The 27,526-nt window shown below is 33.4% G+C and overlaps 1 protein-coding gene and 1 pseudogene across 1 annotated transcript; one reads left to right on the top strand and one right to left on the bottom strand.

Annotated features, from left to right (window-relative positions):
• Nucleotides 1-4,970: 4,970 nt before the first annotated feature.
• LOC145280094 (cathepsin L-like peptidase) lies at nucleotides 4,971-27,141 on the top strand. Its single transcript, XM_080131818.1, has 8 exons — nucleotides 4,971-5,126; nucleotides 8,730-8,916; nucleotides 11,378-11,483; nucleotides 16,478-16,633; nucleotides 19,175-19,298; nucleotides 21,479-21,579; nucleotides 23,427-23,695; nucleotides 26,986-27,141. Exons 2-8 carry the CDS (start codon nucleotides 8,762-8,764, stop codon nucleotides 27,083-27,085), a joined length of 1,011 nt encoding a protein of 336 aa, XP_079987944.1. The 5' UTR covers nucleotides 4,971-5,126; nucleotides 8,730-8,761; the 3' UTR covers nucleotides 27,086-27,141.
• LOC145280499 (U2 spliceosomal RNA) lies at nucleotides 20,242-20,405 on the bottom strand (annotated as a pseudogene).
• Nucleotides 27,142-27,526: the final 385 nt, after the last annotated feature.

Genomic DNA, 27,526 nt, shown 5'->3' on the forward strand with positions numbered 1-27,526 from the left:
ATAATTAATAAAATAATGTACCTATAATTTATGAATCTTAAAGCTGATTACGGGAGTTTGACGTGTTGTTTGTCTAAAGTTGAAGGCGAACATAAAACTTCGACGCAACCTCAATTAAAAAAACTTCACCTCAATAAGAAAAGTAAACGAAAATCTTATTAATCATGAATTGTACACTGACATCATAAACTTGGGTTTGACCTTTACTCCTGATCTGAAATGGAACACGTACATCAAGTCTGTTGCCAAGGTCGCTGGAAAGATGGTGGGATCCTTCTACCGCTCCAGAAGATATCTCACTACTGATGCAATTCTCTATCTATATAAAAGCCAAGTACGTCCAAGGATGGAATACTGTTGCCATATCTGGGCAGGAGCTGCCAAAAACAGACTATCATGCCTTGACAGAGTACAAAATAGATTTCGTGGTTAAGTGGGGGATGCCCTTTTCTCTACCCTGCAACCCCTCTCCCACAGAAGAGACGTTGCGAACCTATCCTTGTTTTATCGTTATTTTCATGGCAGGTGCTCGTCTGAACAATCCCTGGTCCCCCCTCGCCAATCTTTCACGAAAAACACCCGTCTAGCTGAATCCACTGTGAAAAATTTCCCCCACTCTATATCTGTGCCTAAATCAAAACGCGGATTCCATGAACAAAGCTTCTTTCTTAGAACTGCACGCCTGTGGAACTCTGTTCCGTCTGCCTGCTTCCCTCCGGACTACAACTTGGATGTCTTTAAGTCTAATGTTAACAAATTCCTAATGAACCGCCCCCTTAAGTAAACACTCCGTCAAATCTCCTCACTAACGTAATGTACTTGCAATAACCCTTATCCCTGAGTGGCTTCCGGGCCTTGATAAGTGGTGATCACTGTGTAAAAAAAAAAAAAAAAAAAACGTTCTGATAATTTGAAAGCTTTACATGCTTATTTCTGAAAAGTTACGTCAGCCATGATGCTAGTAGCCATTTTTCGATGAATGTAACAACAGATTCTTTTATATATTGTGCCTTTCGGAATAGGTATCTATATACGTGACGTATGTCGTGACGTAAGCAGTTCCAACTCCGACCGGAGAAATCCGAAGCTTGTTTCGACATTTACCGAAATATAAAAATACAATAGGTGCTGTCACTTTCTAGGAGGCTATTTTTTATCAATAAAAAAGATCAAATCACGACTTTTACATAATATTTTAATACCTTTATTACTTTTGCGACTTTAAAATAAAAAATTTTTCTGACCTATTCATCTATCTTTAAAAGGGTTAGGTGGCAGTTGGTTTATGGTTAGATTATGGTTATGATTAGGGTTAATTTAGGGTTAGATTAAAGTTAGGGTTAGGGTTAATTAAGTTTTAGATTATGGTAAGGATTAATTAAGGGTTATATTATGGTTAGAGTTAACGTAGGGTTGGATTAAGGTTGCGTTTAATTTAGGGTTAGATTATGGTTAGGGTTAATTCATGGCGAGAGTTAAATTTATGGTTAGAGTTAAATTAGGGTTAGATTTAGGTTACTGTTAATTTATGCTTATATTAGTGTAAGGGTAAATTTAGGGTTAGATTAGGGTTAGGTTTATTTAAGTTTACATCATTTTTAGGGGTAATTTATAGTTAGATAATTGTTAGAGTTAATTTATAGTTATTAGGGGTAGGGGTATTTTAAGGTTAGATTTGGGTTACAATTAATTTATGGGGGGATTAGAGTTACAGTTAATTTATGGTTAGGGTTATTTAGGGTTAGATTTGAGTTAGGGTTAATTCATGGTTAGATTATGATTAGGGTTAATTTAGGGTTGGATTATGATTAGGTTAATTCATGGTTAGATTAGGGTTACGGTTAAATTATGGTTAGGTTAGGTTAGGTTAGATTAGAGTTAGGGTCGGGGTCAGGGTAAGGGTTAATTTAGGGTTAGATTTTTGTTAGTGTTAATTTATGGTTTTATTAGGATTAGTTTAGGGTTGGATTAGGGTTAGAGTTTAGGTTAATTTAAGGTTAGGTTTGAGTTAGTTTAGGATTAGGTTTTAAAAACGCACTTCATTTGATATTGTGTAGAAGTTCCGAAAGGATACAGATTGCACACAAATACAAAATAAACCAACAATTTCTCTATTTAAATAAAATCATTTAGTTTCTTCATTCTGTTTTTTTTCTTTTCAGTGAAATGTGTTTACATTCACCAGTCTCAGAAATTTAGTACTGAAATTTCCTTGAGGCCAATTCTTCCACTCGCACCGGAAATTGATTGCTAAAAAAAAAAAAAAATAAAATAAAAACAGTTTTACTATCTATGCCCGGTGAGAAACAAGCACGACATCTGCTGTTAAAATTCTATGTGGGCAATTTCGGCCCACCGTTCCCATTCTCATTCAGATACTCTGAATTCGTCACCTGGAAGTATCTTTTTACGAGGAAGACACCACTTATTGAGACCTGAAGACTATTCGAGAATAAGGGTTGAATGTCCGGTGGTTGGTGAGACAACAGCTTAGTGATCGGTAGTGGTGGTTGTAATTTGATTATTTAAGGGAGAAGCTTAATGAAAATTCGTTTACATTGGACTTGAAAACGACTATGTTGTAGTTAGCTGAAAAGCAAGCCCGTGATACAAAGTTCCACAGGCGGGTAGTTCTAGGAAAAAGTTTTTTTCATGAAATCTGCGTTTAGATTTAGGCACATATAGAGAATGTAAGAAATTGTTGATAGTGGCTGTAAATAGATGAGTTGTTGCCCGGAAAGTCTTGTAGGGAGGGGGGGCATAAATTGGAACTAAGTCGAGCATTTGTCATAAAAATAGAGATAGAATAGGGATCGACTGTCAACATCTTTTCTTAGAGAAAGAGGTTGCAGAGAGGAGATAACGAATATCACCTACTAGGTTTCGAAGCCCGATGTGAACCTTGTTAAGGCAGAAGACGGTGTTCCGAGCAGCCCCTCACCCTTGTGGTATTATGTGAAATAAACTTTTTTGTTTTGTTTTTTGTTTTTTTCTTAAGCTTGTTATTTACGTATCCGAAAATACTTCTTACTTTTATGTACGTATCCGAGAATACTTCTTACTTTTATGCGTGATGTTATTCATTCAACCCAGGCAACACCTGATTATTAACAGAACATAACCTGAAGTCAGATTACTATTTCATACCCATTCGCAACAAAACTTTGTACATAGCGTTGATAATAAAATGTTAAAAGGTAATATAAAAAAGCACCATCAAACATTTTGTAATTCTAACGACTATGGTTCGTTTGTAAAAAAGGTCAAAATGTTTTTTTAACGTCAAAATTGCTCCACATCTTTTAAATTTTAACGACTACATGTCGTATGAAAAAAAAACATTCATTTCATGTCATAAACGCATCACATAGTTTGAATTCTAACGGCTATGTTTCGTTCGAAAAAAACAACAAAAAACATCATTTTCGCATCACAAACGAACCAAATATTTTCAAATATTGTACTTGTATTTTATCTCTTCAAATCAATCATCCTAGGAAAGTCTTGAAAGAAAACTGACCGTTGATAAATATATGTTTGTTTTAATTTTCATTTTACATATATACTAGCAAGAAGACCCGACGTTGCCTGTGACTGAATGAGGACCAACGAATGTTTGAAACTCCCATATTTTTTATTGTTATCGAAACTGAAGATAAATGTTTTTGTTTAAAGCACAATTTCACAATGTTACTTGACTTTTTCATTTTAAACTTTAATCCAAGCCATTATCACCGCACAAGCAGTAATGCCAGGCTTATAAAATCAACAGTAGATTCTTTGATATGACAGTGATGCATTCGAATTGAGTGTGTCTGCTTAGAGCACAATGGAACTATGATACTTGACTTTTGCATTTTAAACTTTAATTCAAGCCATTATATATAAAAAAAAATAATTTTATAAAATCAATAGTAGGTTCTTTACAGTGCAATGTATACTACAATGTATTGTGGACTAAGTTACTGCGGGAAAGCATGTGAAGCTTCCTCCCGGTGCACCGCAATGGGTCCACAACTAGAGCAGGTAATCAATCGATTTGATCAAAAAATAGGTGAGTTCACCGACATTGATGACAATAAAAATATGAGTCTGAAACATTCGTTCATTATTATTCGTTCCCGGGCAACGTCGAGTATCCCTGCTCGTCTCTATTATTATATAAAAGGAACTGTGTGTGTGTGTGTGTGTGTGTGCGCGCGCGCGTGAGAGAGAGAGAGAGAGAGAGAGTTCCCTGTAAACTCCGCAACGGTTGGGTCAATTTTTATGCAATTTCATACAAATACACTTTATGTATCTGGCAGTGTTCTTAAATAAGTTTTGTATTGGAATGTCTTCAATTAGTATCGATAACCGAAAAATAATCCAATAAAAGAAGGAACAGGCGATTTGGACCAAAGTGAACACCTTATACAGCCTAATATCGTAAGTGCATTAAAGAAGCTTTGTAGCTTTGTTATCACACAAGCAGAAAGGTACAGCATATAAAATCAACAGTAGGTTCTTTGAAATGACAGGGGCACGTTCGAAATGAACGTTTCTGTTTAAAGCAAAATTTCAGAATGATACTTGATTTTTTTCATTTTAAACTTTAATTCAGACCATGATTACAGCACAAGCAGAAAGGCCAGGCATATAAAAATAACAGTAAATTCTTTGATATGACAGGGGCGCGTTCGAAATGAATGTTTCTGCTTTAAAGTGTAGAACCATACGTTGATCATCATTCAATCCCGAGCAACGTCGGGTTTGCCCCGCTAGTACTACATAAGTATTTGGTTTTCTGGTTTTTAAAATTACAACAGGTCCCGTGATTATGTCGATGACATTTGATCGAAATAATAAACACTCCTTCTGTGTTTGTCATTCTTTTGTTCACTGAAAAATATCTAAAAATAGATTGTCTGTTTATAATTGTTTAGAGCATCAACGGTGTTTATTCGGACTTTATACATTTTTTTCAATGGTCATTCTTCAAATAAAAAAGATCAACTTTGGTTTTCATTAATCAAAGTTCATTTCATTTGTTTTGTTTAGTGTATTGTGTTTACTTTAAAACTGTATAAAAACCCAATTCAATTAATGATTCCATCCAGTTGATACAACAGACGTTGATACACCAGAAGGTAAGCAAAAATTATTTTTATGTGCTTATTTATGTATTAATGTATTTCTTTTATTTAAAAGAAAAATCCTTTCTTTTATATACATATTCTTATTTACTGATGCCATGTTTTCGCTATTTTTTTAAAAAGAAGTTACCACTTATCAAGAATGCCACTCAAGGATAAGGGTTAATCACAGGGTTGTAGTATACTAATCGTTAATGATATAGATCAGGTAGAATTTGGATTATTTAAGGGGGCCACTCAACAAGAACTTGTTTACATTGGACTTGAAGACTGCCATATTTTATTCGACTGGAAAGAAGGCCAGCGGAACAGACTTCCATATGCAGGCAGTTTGACAAAGATTGACCATAGATTGGAGCTCAGATGAGCTCTTGCCATGAAAATTACGATAGATCAGAGACAGGCTTGCAATGTCTCTTCGATTTTGGTTTTACTTAAAAAATCAAATTCTGCGAAGAAATATCTTATGTTGTTCCCACTTTAAATTGTTCATCACGCATTCATATTAAACATATACAGCATAATCACGTTGACGCACCGGTTCTTGTTGGGTCACAGAAGTTAAGCAACGTTGAGCCTGGTCATTTCCAAATGGATGGCTGTTTAGGAATACCATGCGCTGTATGTAGGAGGACGTCGCCACCTCCTTGCAAGAGTTACAAAAACCTAACGTCGTCATCTACCCTGACGGGATATACATGTGACTAGGGACCGCTTGTAAAATTTTATATTCCCATGAAACTTCTTCCTTCGGAAGAAGGCGGTTCAACTTGCTTATGGTGAGTGCTGCTTCAGTACAGTAGTACGCACTCGGGAATATGTCTTACTGCATTTCTGATACTTTTTTAGCTTAATAAAGATATTAAAAATGAAAATATTGAAAAAAATCATATTGTGCGTACTCATTATGGAATAAAGTTTACATACGGGTACGTATAATTTTTTTTCAATATTTTCATTTTTTTAATGTCCTCATTAAACTAAAGTAAACGATTTCTATATGTGATGTTATTCCTTTCTACTTAGACAACATTGGATTCTCTTCCCATTATGTATCGCTTTGGACTCTCGTTGTTTTTGGTCCTATTAATACGTGATATTTGTTTTGCGTGTATTCGATGGATAAAAAAGACAGAAATGGTTAGGCGCCGCTAAGTTTCTTTTTTTTTTTTTTCGGCATCCAAAATCAACAGAGCCTAGACCACTTCTGAAATGACCTTTTCGCTGTTGGTTGCGATGTGTTGCTGGTTTTGTGCAGTTCTAGAAGGTTCACCCCTCCCCAGGATTTGCCTTTTTCTCTTTGAGAAAAGATGAGTTTATTGTTAATCGCCTGAGGCGCCCCTGTCGACGAATGCCGACGGGACTATCCAGGCATTGTTTTGCTGATCAGAGTGTTCCTCCTCGGGTATGCTGACTCTTCAATCACACTTTCAGACCCTTGTGTCACATTTCTCATTGTGAGAGAGAGATAAATACCATGATCAGGAATGATTGCCATTACAAAGGCAATACATCTTATTATAATGGAGTGTTCGTGTCTATAACCGAAACTTTCATATTTGTATGAAAATAGGTTTTTAAAAAAAAAGCAATATTACGCAATATGATTCTTTGTAATATTACATATAACATGACATTTCTGAATTTTTTAGATAAGGATTGGTTATTCGTATTATTTGGATTCTTCGAATGAGTATCATTTTCACAACGTTTCGGCCGATGTAACCTCCGACCTTCTTCAGGTGTATCTTGTCGAACTCGGTAATGTTTCTGTCTAACTCAGGAATTTGGACGGAATTTCGAACGAAACCCTTTATTCACTCCTCGAGGGTAACATGCTCTCGTTCCGTCAGCCATAACTGAATAGAGGTCCTAAGTAATTCGTAATTATATTTTTCGATCGCCCCTACTGAGGATTGAACCTGCAATCTTCAATAGAATATCACTTTAACAATTGCTTTTTTTCTGAGTACTCTAACCACTGCGAACAATGAGGGGTTCTGTTCGAAATTCCGTCCTGAATTCGACAGAAACATTCGCGAGTTCGACAAGATACACTTGAAGAAGGTCGGAAGTTACATCGACCGAAACGTTGTAAAACCGATACTGAAGATGAGAACAGTAGTGCGATTAATCCAAATAACATATTACATATTTAATGTAGAATGACGATGTTACTCCGTTACATGAGTTAATATTGAAAATATTGTAGAGAAATCAAACGCCCTTGATATTCCAGAACTTTCTTCCGGTGGTCTAATGAACTCTTACATTTATATTTTTTTTATTTTTTTCCCCCCGTTTCTTTTTTTATTATTACAGACATTTTTCTTTGGGATCTTTTTCTCTTTCTTCTTTTTTCTGGTTTCGGAGTTAGTTAATATAAAGACCCCGCCTAATTTCGTCCCTGGATATTCCACTAATATTACGTTCCCTTACGATTCTTGCCGCCATATTCAGTATTTATTATTTATTGTATTAAATTAATTATATGTGCAATAATTACGTTCATTGTATTAAATTTATTATATGTAGAAAATTCACATTCTTGAATCATGTTAAGTTAATATTTATTCATTTTCTGTTCCATTTATTTAAATAAAAATTCTAATTTCAAATCAATTTAATTTATTTTACTTTATTATGTTTAAATATGTATTTTACATTCAATATTCATTATTTCTGTAAAATGTTTCTGTAAATAAACATGTTTTTTTTTAAAATATGCCAATAAACATATTTAAACATATTTTAACATATTTTAAAAGTCAATTTACAAATATTCTTATTTATTATATCTATAAAGAATATTTGGTACTCATGCACTTATTGATCCGTGCTGAAACAATAACGTTATCATTTAAAAAGCCCTTCTTAACATGGGGAAGGGAGAGTGTTTTGTACCTATTCTGTACTTTAACCTTACAATTGAATAAAAAAAAACATATTATAAAACTTTAATTAAACTTGGAAATACGAGTTAAAAAAATAGCGTGGATCAGTAAGTGCAGTATTAATTATTTCTATAAGAATCAGTTTGTTCTAAGTTATATTTTAGGCAAGGTTTTTAAATTAACTAAACTCTTTTATTTTAGAGAACTTTCAAAACCGGAAGTGCTTTGGATGGATAAATATGTGATTTCGACTCACTATTCTCGTCCTTTCATCTTTTTATTTACACTTTATTTCTTACATTATCCCTCCCTCTCCATGTATCTAATCTTATCTTTTAATGTAAACAATTTGTAATTAAATAATTATTCCATTAAATTCTCTTTATTGTGTTTTAACTTAACATTTTCTTCCGTTCTTTTGCCCTTTTAAAGCTTATTTTCCGCTTTTTTTTTAATCGTTTTCATCTTTTAATACTCTCTTTACCAATTTCCCTTCTTTTATCTTCCATTTTCTTACAAAACCTTGTTTCTCTTTTTTCTTTCTATTTTTGCTTACATTCTCCTTTCTCTCTCTCTCTCTCTGTCTCTCTCTCTCTCTCTCTGATTTTAAGCAAATAATTTTAAATGTAATAAATACCCCATTAAACTCTCCTTGTATTTTAACTTAATGTATTTTATCTCTTCCGTCTTTTAATCATGCCAGGTTTCAGATCATTTCCTCGTTTGGACAACACTATGAAAGCCATTATTCTATTTCTTGCTCTGGTCGCTCTCAGCGCCGCGCGTACCAGACATTCTCTAAAAGTGAACGAGTCGCTGGATGAATTATGGGGAAAATACAAAAAATCTTTCGAAAAGAATTACAAAACAGAAGTGATTGAATTTGCCAGGTATTGTATTCATTGCATTTATATTGTTTCGTTACACATTAAACATCGCCATTTTTTTTTTTTTTTTTTTTTTTTTTAATCAAACTGTAACAAATTGTAGCGATACATTTTTCAGTAATTATTTAAACAAAAACATATAAAAATTAATTTTTTTATGGATAACACATTAAGTATGTAAACTCGGTTACGCCTCCACTCCCGTCACACATACTCGCACAACATAAATTTGATAAATTAAATAATCTTTATTTTTATTTGCAGCGGCGATATCCACTCATTGCAACATATTTATACAACAAATTTGGATTTTAATCCATGCAATCTGTTAAAAGTAAATTATTATTAAATGGTTTAAAAGGAAGCATCCAAATAAACCTGTTCCAAAAAAAATAAATAAATAAAAATTGGTACTCATGCACTTATTGATCCGTGCTGAAATAATAACGTTATTATTTAAAAAGCCATTCTTAACATGGGGAGGTGAGGATGTTTTGTACCTATTCTGTACTTTAACCTTACACTTGAATAAAAAACAAAACTTTAATTAAACTTGGAAATACGATTTAAAAAATAGCGCGGATCACTAAGTACATTAGCACCTAAAAAATTATGCATAACAAGTATGACTTGCACTTGGATTTTTGACTAGGAACAAAGTGTAGTATCTGTTCTGATGCTACACTTTGCCTTTTCTGTCTTCGGTCGGTTGAGGAGAAATCCTTCATGACTGAGACAATTTTTATCTTTGTTCTTATCCAAATTGCTCCTTTTTGGGGAGCTGGATTTTTCCTACATTAAAAACCAACCTTGTGTCTAACTCTGCCCTCGTGGGGAGGCAAGTAAATAGAAACAAGTACCATTTCGTCTCTTTTGGTTTGGTTTGACTTTTTGTTGAACTCTTGCATTCTCGCCAGGGTATAGCAAAGAACAAATAATCCTACAGTTAGAATAATTTAAAAAAAAAAAAATAAATACTAAAATAAGTAATATAGACAAATGATAATTGAAAAACACGCTTAGCATATTAAATTACAAAATATATAAATTAATAAAATAATTTTATTCGATTTTCTGTAGCGATATTCATTCACTGCGACAGTTTCAATATATAATTTCAATACATAATTTCAATACATAATTTCCAGTTCACCCGGTTTTCAAGAGATTTGAAAATCCCACTATTTGACCAAGATGATTTTCCTCGAAATATATTCTGGAACGCAGTTACAGATATTAGATTATTGTGTAGCTTATATGATTAAAGTATTCCAGAGTAATAACTGATGAATTTAACGAGGTTATTAAGCGTGCTCAATAAAAGAAGAGCAAGATATATTTTTATTAATATAAACAAATTTACATGGTTGCGGCACCGGGCATGCTAATGTTTCGGACAAATGGTCGGTTAAAATCAGAAGTCATCGTCAGGCGACTTAATAAATGGTTGCTTTCCATAGAAGAATCCTGTCATCAAAAAAATAAAGGGTTTTTTTTTGTTTTTTTTGGGGGGGGGGTTGTAAGGACTGGATTCTTCTGTAGAAAACCATTTATTAGGTCGCCCGACGAGGATTTCTGGTTTTAACCGACCATTTGTCTGAAACATTAGCATGTCAAGTGTCGCGACCATGTAAATTGGTTTATAAATTTTTATTGGAATGTCAAAATTTTAAAATAGTGAAGAAGAAATGGGCCTTATTCAGATGTTAAATTGACTAATATACGAAAAACATGAAAAGAGGGGAAATAAACGGAAAAGTATATATACAATTGGGTAAAATAAATAAGTCGATTATAAGAATCACGAACTTATAAAACCCGAAGCGCTTTTCGTCAGACCACTTTTTCAAGGATATGTTTGAAAGAAAAAAAAAACTATTTTTGTAGAAACACTAGTATACGAAAAGAGTAGGGACGAAAAAAAAACTTACAGAATGGGTACCCCTCCCCAAATAGTTCCAACTGTAACCAAAATTATAATCTATAATTTTACCGTTCTCTCTCTCTCTCTCTCTCTCTCTCTTCCCCCTTTTTATTTTATTCGTATTTTAGTCGATTTAACATCTGAATAAGGCCCATTCCATAATTTGGTGCTAATGCACTTACTGATCCGCGCTATTTTTTAAATCGTATTTCCAAGTTTAATTAAAGTTGTTTTTTTTTTTTATTATTCAATTGTAAGTACAGAGTAGGTACAAAACACTCTCCCCTCCCCTTCCCATGTTAAAAATTGCTTTTTAAACAATAACATTATTATTTCAGCACGGATCAATAAGTGCATGAGTACCAAATAATTATATTTATTACATATTATAATCAAATTAGCATATAGATACATTTATTGCATAATTTAAAAATGAAAATACTTAAACGCTATATGATAAATCGTCAAAATGTAAATGCGATGCGAATTAAAAATAACATTTGTATTAAGAATATATTTTACTGATTATTTATTTTTCAGGCGAATGATTTGGGAAAGAAACCTTCAGGAAATTAATAGACACAACAGTGAAAGTGATATGGGTTATCATTCCTATCGGTTGGGCCTCAACGAATACTCGGATATGGTAAGTTGAGAATGTAATCTTTTGGTAATATTAATTCATAAAGCCTATATAATAAGTTTATATATATATACACACACACACTTTTTATTTTTTTTTATTACGGTATCTTTCTGTTAAGTTACATTATTGTTTCAGCTACTTGGCCGTTTTGTTGGCCGTCTGTAGCATCCTCAAACTTTTACAGAAATGTTCGCTATTTTGGGATGAGAGAACGAACATTTCTGTAAAAGTCTGAGGATGCTACAGACGGCCAAAAAAACAGCCAAGTAGCTGAAACAATAATGTAACTTAACAGAAATATGCGGTAATAAAAAAATAAAACTCATATCTGCTCTACAACGGTATTGAGCACTTTCTTCAGTTTTTATTAATTACCATTTCCACTATATATATATATATATTGTGTGTATAAAGCTTTTTTTATTATATAAACAATTTTATTACATATTTCTACCTACAATGTGTGCATAAACAAAAATGTATACCAATTAAATATACATATCTTTTTTTATTATTAAGCACTATTGTATGGACACAGTAAGGATTCATTGGAATAACTCCTTTCAAAATGGAAAAAAGTGGAGTTATGTCCTTTTTAAATCTATTTGTATGTTGGACATGTTTCTTTTCTCGGTCGTCTTGTTTTGTAAGTGTTTCGCGTAGACGACTAAGCTTGCTATAACTTATTTTAATGCTATATTTTTTGCTAAAACAAGGTTTTAAGTAAAGAGAAAAGTTGTTTGAAAGCAATGAAATATGCCGAAAAACATTCTACTGTAAATAATTTGTGACTAATCTTCACAATATTACATATTTTCGACAGAACATTTTAATAGTATTACTAATGATAATAGACTATTTGAAAGAATATGCATCAATTATCCTAAAATATAATTTACAAATCTTTTTATTTTTACTCCTTTATTATAAGGTGGATTGAACCAAATTATATTTCGTTTTCTGTTATATTTTATTTAAATAACGAGTGTACGCTCTCAATCATAAGTTGCCGGTGTTTGCAATAGTATTTATCTCTATTAGTATATAAATCGCATTTTGTGAGTTCTTTCCCTATGGACTCTGAAACGGCTTGGCCGGTTTTTATAAAATTTTAGACAACTATACTTTGTGTCTGGCAGTGTTCTTAGATAGGTTTTGTATCGGGATGCCTCTAATATGTATCGAAAATCGATAATCGAAAAATCCGCTTGAAAAAGAAACAATTTGATTTTGACCAAAGTTAATACCTTATAAAGCCTAGTATCACAAGTGCATTTAAGAAGTTTTATCACCGCACAAGCAGAGGGACCCGGCGTATAAAATCAACAGTATGTTCTTTGATATGACGGGCGCGTTTGAAATGAATGTTTCTGCTTAGGGTAAAAGTTAACCATGTTGCCTGATATTTGTGTATTTAACTTTAATTCAAGCCAATATATATGAAAATATATAGAATAATTTCGTAAAATAAACAGTAGGTTCTCTACAGTGCAATGTAGACTACAATGAATTATGGATTAAATCACTGCAGGGAGGCTTGTGAAATTTCCTCCCTTTGCATCGTGGTGAGTCCTCAACTAGAACAAGCAATCAATCGATTTGATTGAAAAACGGCAATTTCACCGATTTCGATGACAATAAAAAACATGATGTGGAACATTCGTTGGTCCTCATTCAATCCCGGACAACGTCGGGTCTCCCTGTTAATATTCATATAAATAAAATCTGAATGTGAAGCTAAAACAAGGAAAAACGTCTCAAACTGAAAAGTTAAATAAAAAATGATCAATCTATATTGAAAGAAATCATAAAAATGAAAATATCTCATTATGGAAATAGTGAAAGATTTCTTCATTAATTCATTTAAGACAGTGGGCGGTTGTTTGCTGTTCACGAAACACTTGAAACCGGCAGTTTGTTTGTTTTCTGTTTGTTTGTTTTGTTGTTATTTTTTTATTCGTTAACTTTTGTACGATAAATTTATTTAAATATTTATTTATATACAAATAAATATACATTGGACTTTATTATAGAGTAGAGTTTATTTACTTTTATGATTATATATTTTAATGCGGTGTCATATTATTTCTTGTTTTGATTAAATATATCCATCTTACTAGAATGTGTACTTATTAAAAGTAAGCATTTTTTTGAATTCATGAGATGCGATTAGAATATCTAGGGTAAAATTGAATTTTCGCACCTAAGATGGCGTCAGAATGTGAGTTAATACTTTATAAAGCCTAACATCACAAATGTATTTGAGAATTTTTATCACCGCACAAGCAGAAGGACCCGGCGTATAAAATCAACAGTAGGTTCTTTGGTAAGACAGGGGCGCATTCAAAATAAATGTTTCTGTTTAGAGCACAATTTAACCATTTTCCTTTAATTTTGGATTTAAAATTTTAATTCAGTCATTATATAAAACATAATTCATAAAATCAACAGTAAGTTCTCTAAAGTGCAATGTAAATTACAATGAATTGTGGGAAAAGTCACTGTGCAGCATGTGAAGCTTCCTCTCGGTGCACCGCGGTGGATTCCTGGTTAGAGCAGGCAATCGATTAATCTGATTGACGAATGGTTGATTTTACCGATTTCGATGACAATAAAAATATTAGAAATCTGGAACATTTGTTGATCCTTATTCATTCGAGAGCAACGTTGGGTTTCCCTGTTGGTTACTCAATAAGCTAACGAGTAGTAATTTGCTTTCTTTCTTTTTTATTTTATTTTTATTTATTTTATTTACTTATTTATTTATTTGCAAACTAGGAACGTTTTTTACCTTAGCATCGGCGCCAATGTACTGACGACACATGACGTCAGATTCTACCGTCAACTTTTCGTTGCGAAAATTCAATTTCACCTATTTGGTAATATTAGGTTGGTGCAAGGAAGTTTGTTGATTTCAAATTTCATCTTGAAAATGATTAACGTTTTTTTTTGTTTTTTTTTTTTCAAATCTTTATTCATAACAATTACGACCTTTGTTCTCCACAACTTGATTCCATCCGTCAACGAGCTTATAAATACCTTGCTTGTAAAATTCTTTAGGTTTTGATGCGAAATATTAACCTAACTCATGTTTAATCTCCTCATGACGTAACGTTGCATCGCAGAAACAAACAATAAAAATCCGGGTCGCCATTTTTCCTTTTTTAACAAGAGCATTTATTATCTTTACTCTCCCGTCTTGACACCACTTCTAAAAAGTTTCTCGCTGCCACATGTCCATCTAACTTGGAGGCGTTTCCCTTTCTTTCAACCGCATGCTGGCCACAGCCGGCCCATTAACTTTACATGTCCATATCCTTTTTTTATTCCCCGACGACCTGGTATCCTTTTTTATTTCTTCAGACGCAAGCCTAAGCACACCTGCCAATTTGCATACGCGTTCAAACGCTGTTCCTGCTGCTAATACAATTGCTTGCCATCCCTCCATCTGCTGCTGCTGCTATTTTCATACGCGCTTATATCCGTTCTGTTATAATGATAGTAACCTAAGGTCACCTAACTTGATTAGCAATCTTCGAAATAAGTGATAATTCAAGAGAGCTAGGTAACGAGATTATGCAGGATGGGGCAAGATTCCCCAACCAAATTTTCCTGGCGATCTTTGATCAGTGGTACTGTGTGAGGATGAGCATTATCATGATGGAAGATGACTCCATTTCTGTTAATTAAAAAAGATCGTTTTCGGGTCAACATGGCGAGAATGTTACATAAAAATATGAATGATGCTTTGATAATCTAAAAAAAAGCTATAAATTAATCATGGTGATGTATTTACGTAATAACATACATAAAAATAAATTACAGTCGTTTAAAATGCCTCTTCTACACACCAGCAAAAACATGTGAATCAACGTGATATACAGGGTGTCCATAAAGTCCGTGTGCACATTAAAATATTCATAACTTTGTTTGCAATAGAAATATGTAAAACAAAACAAAACTTCGATTTTGGAACAATTCATTTTAAAATTGCACATGGACTTTATGGACACCGTGAATAGTGCGATATTATTTTCTTGTCTCTAATGCCTGTAGATTTTCTTGCATACCACGCACCAGAAAATAATCCTTTCATTCCGACAATCTCTTCTATTACATAATTATCTAATGAAATATAATATAAAACGATTGTTATTTATGTAAAACAACTGAACTCTATCGCATTGCCGTAGATGAAGGTCAAGAAAACAAATTTATTGGCCATTATGCAGTATAGTAACTAAGAAAAAAAGTTGACAAACAAATATTGAATAACTATCAAACGCAACAAAAGTTACTTCCTACCTACCTGAATATTTAAGTATTTTAAAGCGTTTTTATTCCATATACGATGTCGTCGCAGTTAGAATCCAAAATGGCTGCCGTCGGCTTTCTAGAAATCACCAAAATCTAATTACTTTTTTCATCATTTTCTTCTTTCAATTAGTAAATTTAATTGCGCTTTTTTAAGTTATTTGCTGCATATTCTTTTTTTCGTTTGTTTACTCACAAAGCAAAAAAAGACATCAATCAACTTCGGTGATTTTTTTTTTTTTTTTTTTTTTTTTTTTTTTTTATTATTCCTCCCCCCCCCCCAAAAAAAACATGCAGATAGGTAGAAAAGTAACTTTTCTTGCGTTCGGTAGCAGTTATTTGTTCAATATTTGTTTATCTCCCGTTTTTCTTGGTTACTACTGCATAATCGGCAATAAATTTGTTTTCATGACCTCCACCTATAACATTACGATAGAGTTCAGCTGTCCTTCATAACAATCGTTTTGTAGCAGTTATTTGTTCAATATTTGGTTTCTTCGCCCTTTTTATCTGTTACCAGCGCCAATCTATCCTTTTATTTAATTTTCAGTTCCGGAAGGGATGGGGGGGGCATGGCACTGTTTGTGTTGATGAAGATTATACTTTTTTCTTCTGCTTTATCATACTTAAAAGGGAAAGATTGTTAAACAACATATGTTTGTATATTTGCTTATTTTCAGATGACTCACGAGTTTAATAAAGTTATGAACGGTTTGCGGTTAACGCGCTATCACATGCAGAACGCCTCTGTGGAGTTTGTGGACGAAAATACTGACGACCTGCCGAAGGAAATCGATTGGAGAAAGGAAGGCTACGTAACCAAAGTCAAAAACCAGGTAAAAATCGTTTCACATTTTCATTCAATACAAAAAACTTGAATATATATTAAATAGCGAATCGCAACAATAAGTATTTTCGTAAGTTACCTCCCTTGTTGATTAACCTTTTTTTGAATAAGAACTCTCCAATCTATAATTATATACATAAGAAAATATGAGTGCAGCTGCATCGGTTATTTCATGTTCTCAAGATTTTATTGCAATAGGTTTTTAATTATATCTACGGAAGACCTTTAATAACATAATTTAAAGTGTTTATTGATTTTAAACAAAACTCGGAGTAACACTATTATTACGTAATACTACCGTAATACAATTATTTTTCCGATTTCTTTTAGATAAGGATGAATACTTTATATTATTTGGGTTTTTCTGACTACTATTCTTGTATTAGATGTTATTTAAGCCGATGTAAGCTCCGACCTTCTTCAGGTGCATTTTATTGAACTCTGAAACATTTATGTCGAAGTCGAGAATCTATATAAGATTTTGAACAGACTCTTTATTAAATCAATGGGGATAGGTTGTTCTCATTCCGTTAGCTATGACCGTAAATTTCTTAGTTTGGTTCATGCTGAGCCAATTTCCACACAACATCCAATTCTCCACACATAAGAAATAATTACAGCTACAGGTTAATCTCACATGGATATGAATGATAATGCTATACTAAAAACTGACTTTTTTTTATATAAATAAATGATATTTTGTCGAAGAGAAAAATATCAACTGGTCCCTATTTTGAATGCAAATTGTTACACTATAGTCTTCCATAGTTAAAACGGTTGCGGTAACTTCAACGAAAAATTGTCTTTGAGTTGGAATGTTAGTGTCTCGTACGACACGCTTCTCGCGAAAAGGATTGCCGATGTTTCCTAGAAATTTTGTCCGTTTGTCCCTCACAATTTTCCCATCAATCACAATTTTTTAAACATGATAAATGCATTGCAAAATACTTTTAAAAATGGAGTATATTGCAATAATCCTCCTGTATATTATATATATATTATATTATTATATTTTTTATATATAATATTTTGATTGCAGAAATTCCCCTCTGCACCAAATTGCAGATAACATATGCCATATGCAAATTTATTATATCTAAACCTTTAACCACCGTGTTATTTTACTACGCCGTTTTATACACATTTATTCGTTATAATTAAATCTTATATTTTATCGCCACATCTACAGAGAAAAAAGATCCTATTTTTCTCTCTGATTATCAAGTCCTACCACCGCTACACTATACACCGTATACTCTTCATTTTCCTACGCTGTTCTTATTTCAACGCTCTTAACTGCTTATTAGATACATAGACTAAACATAGCCTTCCTATACATAATTACTAATACCTCCCGAGCCATCGTCCGCTATTCCTATTGGCTGCGCTAGAAGATTCCATTATTCTTAGATTCCCATTCTTGTAGTAAATAATAATTTCCCAACAAATAAAGCTGATGTCATGACCGAAAACTCGAAACCGAAATTTCTTGAAGTTCTACCAACTGATTTGAACTTTCTAAATAATTAGAAATTAAAGCATTACCGTAACAAAATAAGTACATCTTTGGCATGACGTCGTAGATTTATGTTTTCAGATATGAATTCAGGCATAAAAGATAATCCATATAATATTCTGCTTGTTCCTTCCTTAGTCTGTCCGTACGTTACGCTTTGAAAAAAGGCTAAACATAATTTTTAAAGGCCAAATTCTCGAAATTTGGCTTTAAAAAGTGCAACTCTGGACAAGCATATTAGAGTGACCTCCCTTTGATTGAGCATCATTTTCGAATATCATACGAATATAGGGTCATTGTTGTAATGGTGTAAGAAAGAAACTCGTAGTTTATCTCGACGTGTATCGGTTCTTCACCGAAGAAAGAAGTCAGCAAAACCTTACGTCAAAAGGGAACGTTCGAAAGAAACCGGGGAAAAAAGTAACATTGTCTGCCAAAAGATGCTGAACTGAAGGAGTAAATTAAAGATTGTTTTTTACAAAGTGATTTTAGTATTTGTATTGAACTACGTAGCACAATATTATTTTAGGTATGTATTGGTACTTATTCAGCCATATCATTTGGATCAGTTCTATATTTAAAATACAATGGACACTATTTTCATAGACATGTTAAACTCATATTTGCTGCATTTTACTGTTTTTTGGGGGAGGTTTGTTTTTTTGTTTGTTTGTTGTTTTTTTTTTTTTTTTTTGCTATCCAGAAAAATATCAGCTTTATAAAACCATATTTGTTGATTAAATATATTTCTATTTCCGTGGAATTTAAACGGATCTGGTTTGTAAAATATACATAAATGAATGGGTCATTATTAATTTTAATGATTCAAAATAATTTAATTTGCTTTAATTACATATTGGCGATAAAAACAATTTAATATATACTACAAATTCGACCTGTAGAATCCAGAATTCTATTGAGGTAAATAGTAAAAATTACTTTCGCATAAAAAAAAAACTTCTCTTTATGCATTTTTTTGGTTTTATGAGAATTTATTTTATTATTACGATTTAGAAAAGCTGTGGCTCTTGTTGGGCTTTCTCTGCAACTGGATCGCTGGAAGGGCAGTATTTCAAGAAAACTGGAAAATTGGTGGCTTTGTCCGAACAAGATTTGATGGATTGCTCGTCTAACTGTGGTAAGTTTGAACGCCATTTTTTATTTTTTATTTTTTTTTTATCTTTTTATCTACATCGATTTCTGCCGAAAATTTATTTACTTACTAGCGGAGGTCATCCGGCCTTGCTGGGTCGTAAAATATGCTTAAATATGATATTTTAATTCTTGCAGATTTCGCATTTAAGACAGACATGTTGATTATTATATTGTGCCTAATATATGTCGGTGATTTGGAGAAGTTTTTAAAAAATGAATTGAGTGTCATCAACTAGAATCGAAACCAAAAGACTTCTATCACGTCTCCTACTGATGTAGCTACCGAGAAATAGATTAAAAAAATATATATATAATATTAAACGACTTGGAGAAATTAATTGAATTTGGGCATGCGCAGAAAGAAATAAAAAATATGTCGGCAAGTTGAAATGAAGATTTCAACTTGCCGATATATGTCTGTACGCATTATTCATTCATCCAAACAAAGATTTTAATCGCTATAAACAATCCTTCGTGAATGATTACTATTTTTCGTTAATTTCAGTGCTGTGTGACCAGTAGTTTAAGAGTTTAATGGTTAAATATTTACACACAGAGAGACATATACATCTATTGTTTTATATATAGACTTGAAAAAGTGTCATTTCGTTTTACACATTAAGTTCAGCTTTACAAACTCCACTTTTCCTATTTCAGAAACCCTTATTTGTAAAGGCAGTTGTTTTAATAACAAGGCCGATAGCCATTAGTCCCGTGCTCTCATGTAATAAATGAATGCGTGAATGTAGGATTCACATGAAATTCTTAAAGATAAACTAAAATGACCGAAAAATGGGCTGAAATGACTTAAATAAATAAAAAGTACATGACTTAGAATGACTTTAATAAACTTGAGAATGACTTGAATGCTTAAAAAATAACTGGAATCCTTCAAAAACAACTTGAATGATCTGGAGAATGACTTGAATGGCTTTAAGACTGACTGGTTGTAAAGTAGGTGATCATTTTACATTAAATTAATACAGAAAAGTGATCCCCCACTTTATATAACAAAGTTACAAACATAAGTACAGCATGCAGTAAGAACAGATACTACACTTTGATCTTGGCCAAAAGGCCAAGAAAATGGTATTTATTTGCTCCCCCACCGAGCAAATTAGGCACAAGGCCGATTTTTAATGTGAGGAGTGAAAGGGAAATGGGGACCAACTCCCCGGGAAGTAGGGGAGCTGGATAGTGACAATTGGTATGAAGGGTTGCCCCTACATTGACCAAGGTCTTATATGTGGGGCTGCCCTCACATATGGTCTTTACTTGCAGTATCTGCTGGAACAGATACTAAACTTTGATCTTGGCCAAAAGGCTAAGAACAGCATCTATTAATAACAGACCTTTGATCTTAACCAAAAAGGCCAAGCACAAAAGTGTTACGGACGGACCGACAGACCGACCGACTTACAGTGTCACTTGCACGCGACCAAAAAAAAAAAAGGAAATTCAATCTTTACCTATCTATTTAACGAGCTACGAATTCAACGGTATTACTAATTGTGGTTATATTTCTTTTTGTTTGTAATAGACTGTTCCAATCTTTAGTTTAATATCTTCGATTCTATATACGGCATAATCGTGTTGACACACCAGTTCCCGTTAGATCACCGAAGTTAAGCGACGTTGAGCTTGGCCAATACTAAAATGGGTGACCATTTAGTAATGCCAGGTGCTGTATGTGCTCGGAGTCTGAAGAGGAATGGGCGCCGCCAAGCTATTCTTGCCCAAGACACGCTGCATGAAATAATGCAGCGTTCCCACGACCCCAGAGGGTTAAGGAACACGTTAACGTTCGATTCTTAGCAAACAGAGAGAGAGAGAAGCGAAAGTGATAGGCACCGTATAAAGTAAGATCAATGTATCAATTAATACCCAATGAAAACGTGTGGAAGTGATAGTATAATTAATAAGAGATGCGTCATTTTGTGAGTAAATTGCAAATTACGACTAATTACAGCAATTGGAATGGATTTATTTAAAATATAACTCAATCCCAAAACTTAAGAATATTTTGTGATTAAATTATGTATAGGGGAAAAGACTGATATCAGCAAGTCCTCTTTTGTGTATCAATAAAATCTTGTTTTTATGTTTCTGTTTTGAGGATTCAATTTCTCTGATTTGACTAAATTGTTTTTCCAATCATTTCAGGAAGTGGTGGCTGCGACGGAGGTTTAATGGATGATGCTTTTAAGTGCATGAAAGCTGAAGGAGGAATTGAATCAGAGAAGGATTATCCTTATGAAGCTAGGGTGCGTTCTCTTTTAAAACTGCGAAGCTAGTTAACAACGACAATTATTTTTACGGAATAAGAGTCACTTTTTTTCTTATTAGTATTAAACTCTAGGAACATTTATTTCAAAATATTAACAATCAGTTATACAGATTGGTGCAGAAAGCACCGTGGAATTTCCACGAGATCTCTTTAATTATTATTATTATTATTATTGTTACTATTATTGTTACTATTATTGTTACTATTATTGTTATTATCATTATTATTATTATTTATGTTCGTTAACTTCACAGTGGTGTGATGTTTTACACCTGATCTTTTTGTTCGCTCATGAGTGGACATTTACACCAAAGCTAGTGAGCGTAGTCAAAGAGTCAGTTAAACTGAAAGCACCTGGCATAGAATGTTTGCTGTGCCAAGCAGAACTGACTTCTGGAGTACGGTGATGTTGTACTTGATTCCCAAGGAGTTTAACTGTTTCTCAAGATCATTTGGAATTGAGCCAAGCGCACTTATGATGATTGGCATGATGGAAGTTTTCTTATTCCAAAACTTAGCAATCTTCACCCTCAGTTTCTGATAGTTCCGTAGTTTCTTTGGGGGGGGGGGAGATGTTGATCTCGTTTAGGCAAGCCACATCAATAATTTGGCATTTATTTTTGTTCACAACTACAATATCCAGTTTCCTGTTATTTATCTCTCGGTCACGCTGAACCATAAAATCCTAGAGTCTCTTAACGTCCTTATTTTCCACCACGGCTTCTGGGTGATGTTTGAACCACTTTTCCGCCACTTGAATTCAACAGCCTATAATGTAGATTTGGGCAGATTTTGTCATTGCAACGTTTGTACTCTTTTTGAGCAAGTATAGAACACACACTAACAATGTGTGACACTGTTTCAAGAGTTACACCACACAGCCTGCACTTATCAGAGCAATCCTTCCCAAAGATGTTTCTATTGATTGCATTGGTATTTAGTGCCTGTTCATAAGCAGCAAATATAAGATTTTTTTATTCTCTTCTTTTTTTTCTTCCTCTTCTTCTTATTTTTCTTCGTATTCTTATTTGTACTTACTTGGAGTTCCCACACAGATTATCAGAGATTAATCGCTGACAACAATCTGGTGTTCCCTTGAGTCTGAGTGACAATAAATCCGCAGATATGCAGTATTCTCGAACTCTTTTGATAACCTTTGCAGATGAATTTGCGTTATTGCAACAGCCTTTTACCATTGGTTTCTCACTGGCAACGAACATTGGCGTTCACTGAAATTTGATTGGCAATAAGCCTCCCCAAGGTCTCAGTCCTCTTCGCACTCATCCATTGGAGGTCTGGTCAGTGCTTTCCCTCCTCGGTCTTTCCTTCCTCCTTGACCCTCCTCACTTATGATATCACACACGCACACAAAAAGGGGGCAGGGGGTAACTTTAAATTATACAGTTTCAGTTTTTATGATTCCATGTGATGTTCCTTTGTGTTTTACCTTTGTATCCGTTTCTATATGTCCGGCTTGTGCCTGCGGCGCATGTGTGTTAGTCTCCGCTTTCAAGTGTTTTTTTAATATTTCTGCAGTTTTCATTATTGTTATCCGTTGTATCTTAATCATCCCTCTGATTCCAATCTCTCCCATTTATTATTATTATTATTATTATTATTATTATTATTATTATTCACACAAGCCATCATCAAAGATTGTCCTTTGAGAACAACTTGCGGTGTTCCCAGGAGTCTGAGTGACAACAAGTCTCCCCAAATTTCCAGTACTCTCCACCTCTTTCGATAACCTTTGCTTTCGTTATCACAACAGTTTATTATTATTATTATTATTATTATTATTATTATTATTATTATTATTTTCAGGACGATATATGCCGGTTCAATCGTAAGAAGGTGGTGACTTCGCTGACTGACTATGTTGATATTAAACACAGTGAGAAAGCCCTACAAAAGGCCGTGGCCACAATTGGACCAATCTCAATCGCCATTGATGCCAGCGGCGTCAAATTTCACCAATACAAGGATGGTGTATACGAAAACCCGGACTGTAGTAGCGTCATTTTAGATCATGGTGTTCTGTTGGTTGGATACGGAACTGAGAACGGAAAAGACTATTGGCTTGTAAAGAACAGGTAAGAACAAACCATATTCTAATAGAAATACGCAAATTATGTTTACTAGCGGGGGGGGGGCTTTGCCCAGTCATAAAATACGCTTAAATATATTTTAATTTGTCCAGATTTTGTATATATTATTATAGAGTCGTGATTTCAAAAGTTAAAAAAAAATATTTCGATGCCATCAGCTAGAATCGAAACCGAAACTGTAGCATTAAAAGCTGGTGACGTTACCACTGTACCAATGTGACGCGCATATGGTCGGATTAAAAATAAACTAAAATGAATGTACAAAATGCATAACGGTTCTTTCAATTTTTACCCGTTTTTGACCCTTAAAAGAACGGCCCGTAAAAATCCAATCATTTGAGGCCCCTAACACTGCTCTACGACTTTTAGTTTCATGGAGATAGTTTGAAAATATGGAGACAGACAGACCGACAAATAGATCAACGTACAGACAAGCATATAGCCGTTTATATATCATTATCATTATCATTATTATTATTATTATTATTATTATTATTAAATGTGTATTTTCGTTATTAGTTTATTCTATGATTACCCCCCCCCCGCCCCCACTAAGGGAAAGACATACCATTTTTTTTATTTTGTATGCTTATGACAGTTTTGATACGACTTAATTACGTTAACACACCATTTTCCCTTAGATCACTGAAGTTAAGCAATGTTGAGCCTGGTCAGTACTAAAATGGGTGACCATTTGGGAATACCAGGTGCTGTATGTGCTCTTTACTTATCTGGGCATTGTTTCCAGTAATCCTGTGTTTCTCCTTGCCACTGGAATTAAGCATTACCGAATCGGGGTGGAGTGGTTATCGATTGCGCAACCCTTGTTCCACAATTCACCGCCTTTCGTCATCTCTCCATGATAATCAAATGTTCCTCGTTGTTCTAACGGACGAACATCCGTGCATGTATTTGTTTATATTTATGATTGAGCGCTCCGGTAAAGAAAACGTTTGTTTGTTTGTTTGTTTGTTGTTTTTTTTTTTTTGCATTAAGTGCAGTAATCTATATATCAATAAAAGTCAGAATCTGTGTATGAGGACACTTCTTAACCTATATACTCAACAAATTTTTGATCTACAGACTTGAAATCTGATTTGGTATATAGGGTATTCAGACGTGTGGAAAACTTTTTAATCGGTTTTCATCCGGAAAAACGAGTTGCTAAGGGGTCAAAATTGAAAAATTGGTATTTGGCTCCTCGGATTTTTATGTATTTCTCAACTGTCTCACGACTGCGCATGCGCGGTCAGCTTTCCTATGTTAAGAATAAGTAGGTTTTTAAAACACTTTTTAAGGATCATGGGAAGCTGGTCTAATAGTTATCGTACTTGACACACTGTCTTTAAGTTTTGATTTCGATCACAGCACACAGCTGGAGTGTGCACACACACACACACACACACACACACACACACACATATATATATATATATATATATATATATATATATATATATATATATATATATATATATATATATATATAAGTGAAATGTTTAGATAAAACAAGATACTCGCATGCACATGTCTGGTTTTTTTTTTTTTTTTTTTCGTAATGTTTTTAAAGGACTTTAACGTTAAGTTACATTTAATATCTACCGTACTTCTGTTTATAAGAAATTTGCATTAATTAAAATATATTTTTGCACATTTTACGACCGGGCAACGCCAGGCGGTCTGCTAGTATTCTATAAAAGAATAGATTTATCTTAGTTTTTGTCCGCGTTACGGTTAACCTATGTAAACAAATAAAATACATATATCGCTATAATATCTTCTACTGTAAGTTGGCGAATTTGTCGGCATCGGGAACTAAGCGCATGACACTGTTGATGTTACCTGGCGTTCGGGTTTCGAATCTCAGCGTGAATACACTTGATGCGTCTAGTAATACTAGAATTAGTGATACAACGAAACTGCTGTGAGTGTATGACACAAATACACACGCATCGTTTTTAACAGTATTTCTACACTGATAACCCCGCAAATATGAAACGTATGCATATGTAGATAATAATTAAATACTTATTGTTAAATAATTATTTGTTGCTCCCTTTTTGGCTGGGCCTCTTTAAAAAAAAATAATACAAGCCGTCTAATCTAAGTAATAAATGCAAGTTTAATTTTTTGTTGAATATTGTTATTACGGTTGACTATGGTTGCTGAGCTGTTTGGCGTGAATTTCTCATCACATTGTATCGCGGTTGGAAAGCCTTATTGGTTAGAATGTTCGGGATTTAAGTAACTCGTTTATAAATGAAAATTGTTATTTTAGTACATATAATCAAATAAAACCTTTTTTTATAATTGGAACATTTTGTTTGAATATGTTTTAGATAGTTCATTTTTTTTAAATGTTTTAAAATTATTAGTTTACTATTTTTTATAATTAATATTTTTATTTATTTTTTCAAAAATATCCAATATTTAAAATAATCAAAATTTCCAACAAAACCTAAGCAGTAAAAAAAAATGACGGACTGTTTTTTGATAAAAGTCGTTTGTTAATTTCCGACTTTAAAACCGAAAGCCATCATCAAGTAGACAGTTTCTCTTTTACCGAAAATCTTTTTTCTAACTACTCGTGGATATCATGTGACTCCTATTTTTGCTTTCATCCATGCATGTAGTTTGTCGCCAGACAACCACTTGCTAAGGTCACTCCTTGAAATTTTACAGGGGCATTCAATATTACAAATGGACTTGTAACATGTTTTGAAAACGGTATGTTCATTGAAAGTAATAATAATTGCCCGGTCTTAAATATATTTTAATTCATTCAGATTTAGTCTTTATTATTACAGAGCCAATTTTGCATTAAACATTGTACCTAATATATAATACTAATTTCAAAAGTAAAAAAAAAAAAAAAAGACTTGGGTGCCGTGGGCTAGAAGCAAAACCAAAAACAGTTAGCGCTGTAGCTGCGTTCCCTGCCGTTTGAACTGTCGACAGATAAATAAGATTTAAAATTAAACCGCTTCAAGCTATGAATGAATTTGCTCATGCACAAAAGTAATAGAAATATGTCAACAAGCTGAAATGAACATTTTTGCCTGTCAACTTGTCGACATTCATGTACGTATTATTCATCAATCCAAATAATTTTACTCTTTATAAACTATCCTTGGTGTATGACAACAATTTCCTGTTAATTTCAGTGTTATGTGACCAGTAATTTAAGAGTTTATGGATTAAATCTTTACATGCAGAGTGATGCACATATATACATTTGCTGTTTTATTTATATTGATCTCTTGATTTCTTTTCAGTTGGGGTAAAAAATGGGGAATTAACGGTTACATCAAGATGGTGCGTAACAAGAAGAACATGTGCGGCGTTGCAACACTCGCCAGTTATCCGGTTTTATAAAACTATTTTAAGATTTATTTGATATATTTAATAAAATAAACCAGATTTTAAACAAATTGTTTTTTAAAAAATTGTTTGTTATTTGTAAAGCTATATTCAAATTTTACTTTTGTAAAAAAAAAAAAAAAAAAAAAAAAAAAATGGAGTACTGTTGCCACATCTGGCTAAAAACAACTTGTCCTGCCTTGACAGTTCAAAATAAACTTCGTAGCCAAGTGGACGATGCCCTTTTCTCTTCCCAGCAACCTTTTTCCCCACAGAAGAGACGTTGCGAGCCTGTCTCTGCTTTGTCATTTTAATGACAAGTGCTCGTCTTCGCTCCAATCTATGCCTCCCCGGTCTGACTTTCACGAAAAATACTGTCTACCTGAAACCACTATCAATATTTCCCCCCGGTATTTATCTGTTCCTAAACCTAAACGTAGACTCCATGAACAAAGC

This window comes from Euprymna scolopes, chromosome 7, assembly GCF_053919585.1.
Source record: "Euprymna scolopes isolate OS-2025 chromosome 7, ASM5391958v1, whole genome shotgun sequence".
In the NCBI taxonomy this organism is placed as follows: Eukaryota; Metazoa; Mollusca; class Cephalopoda; order Sepiida; family Sepiolidae; genus Euprymna; species Euprymna scolopes.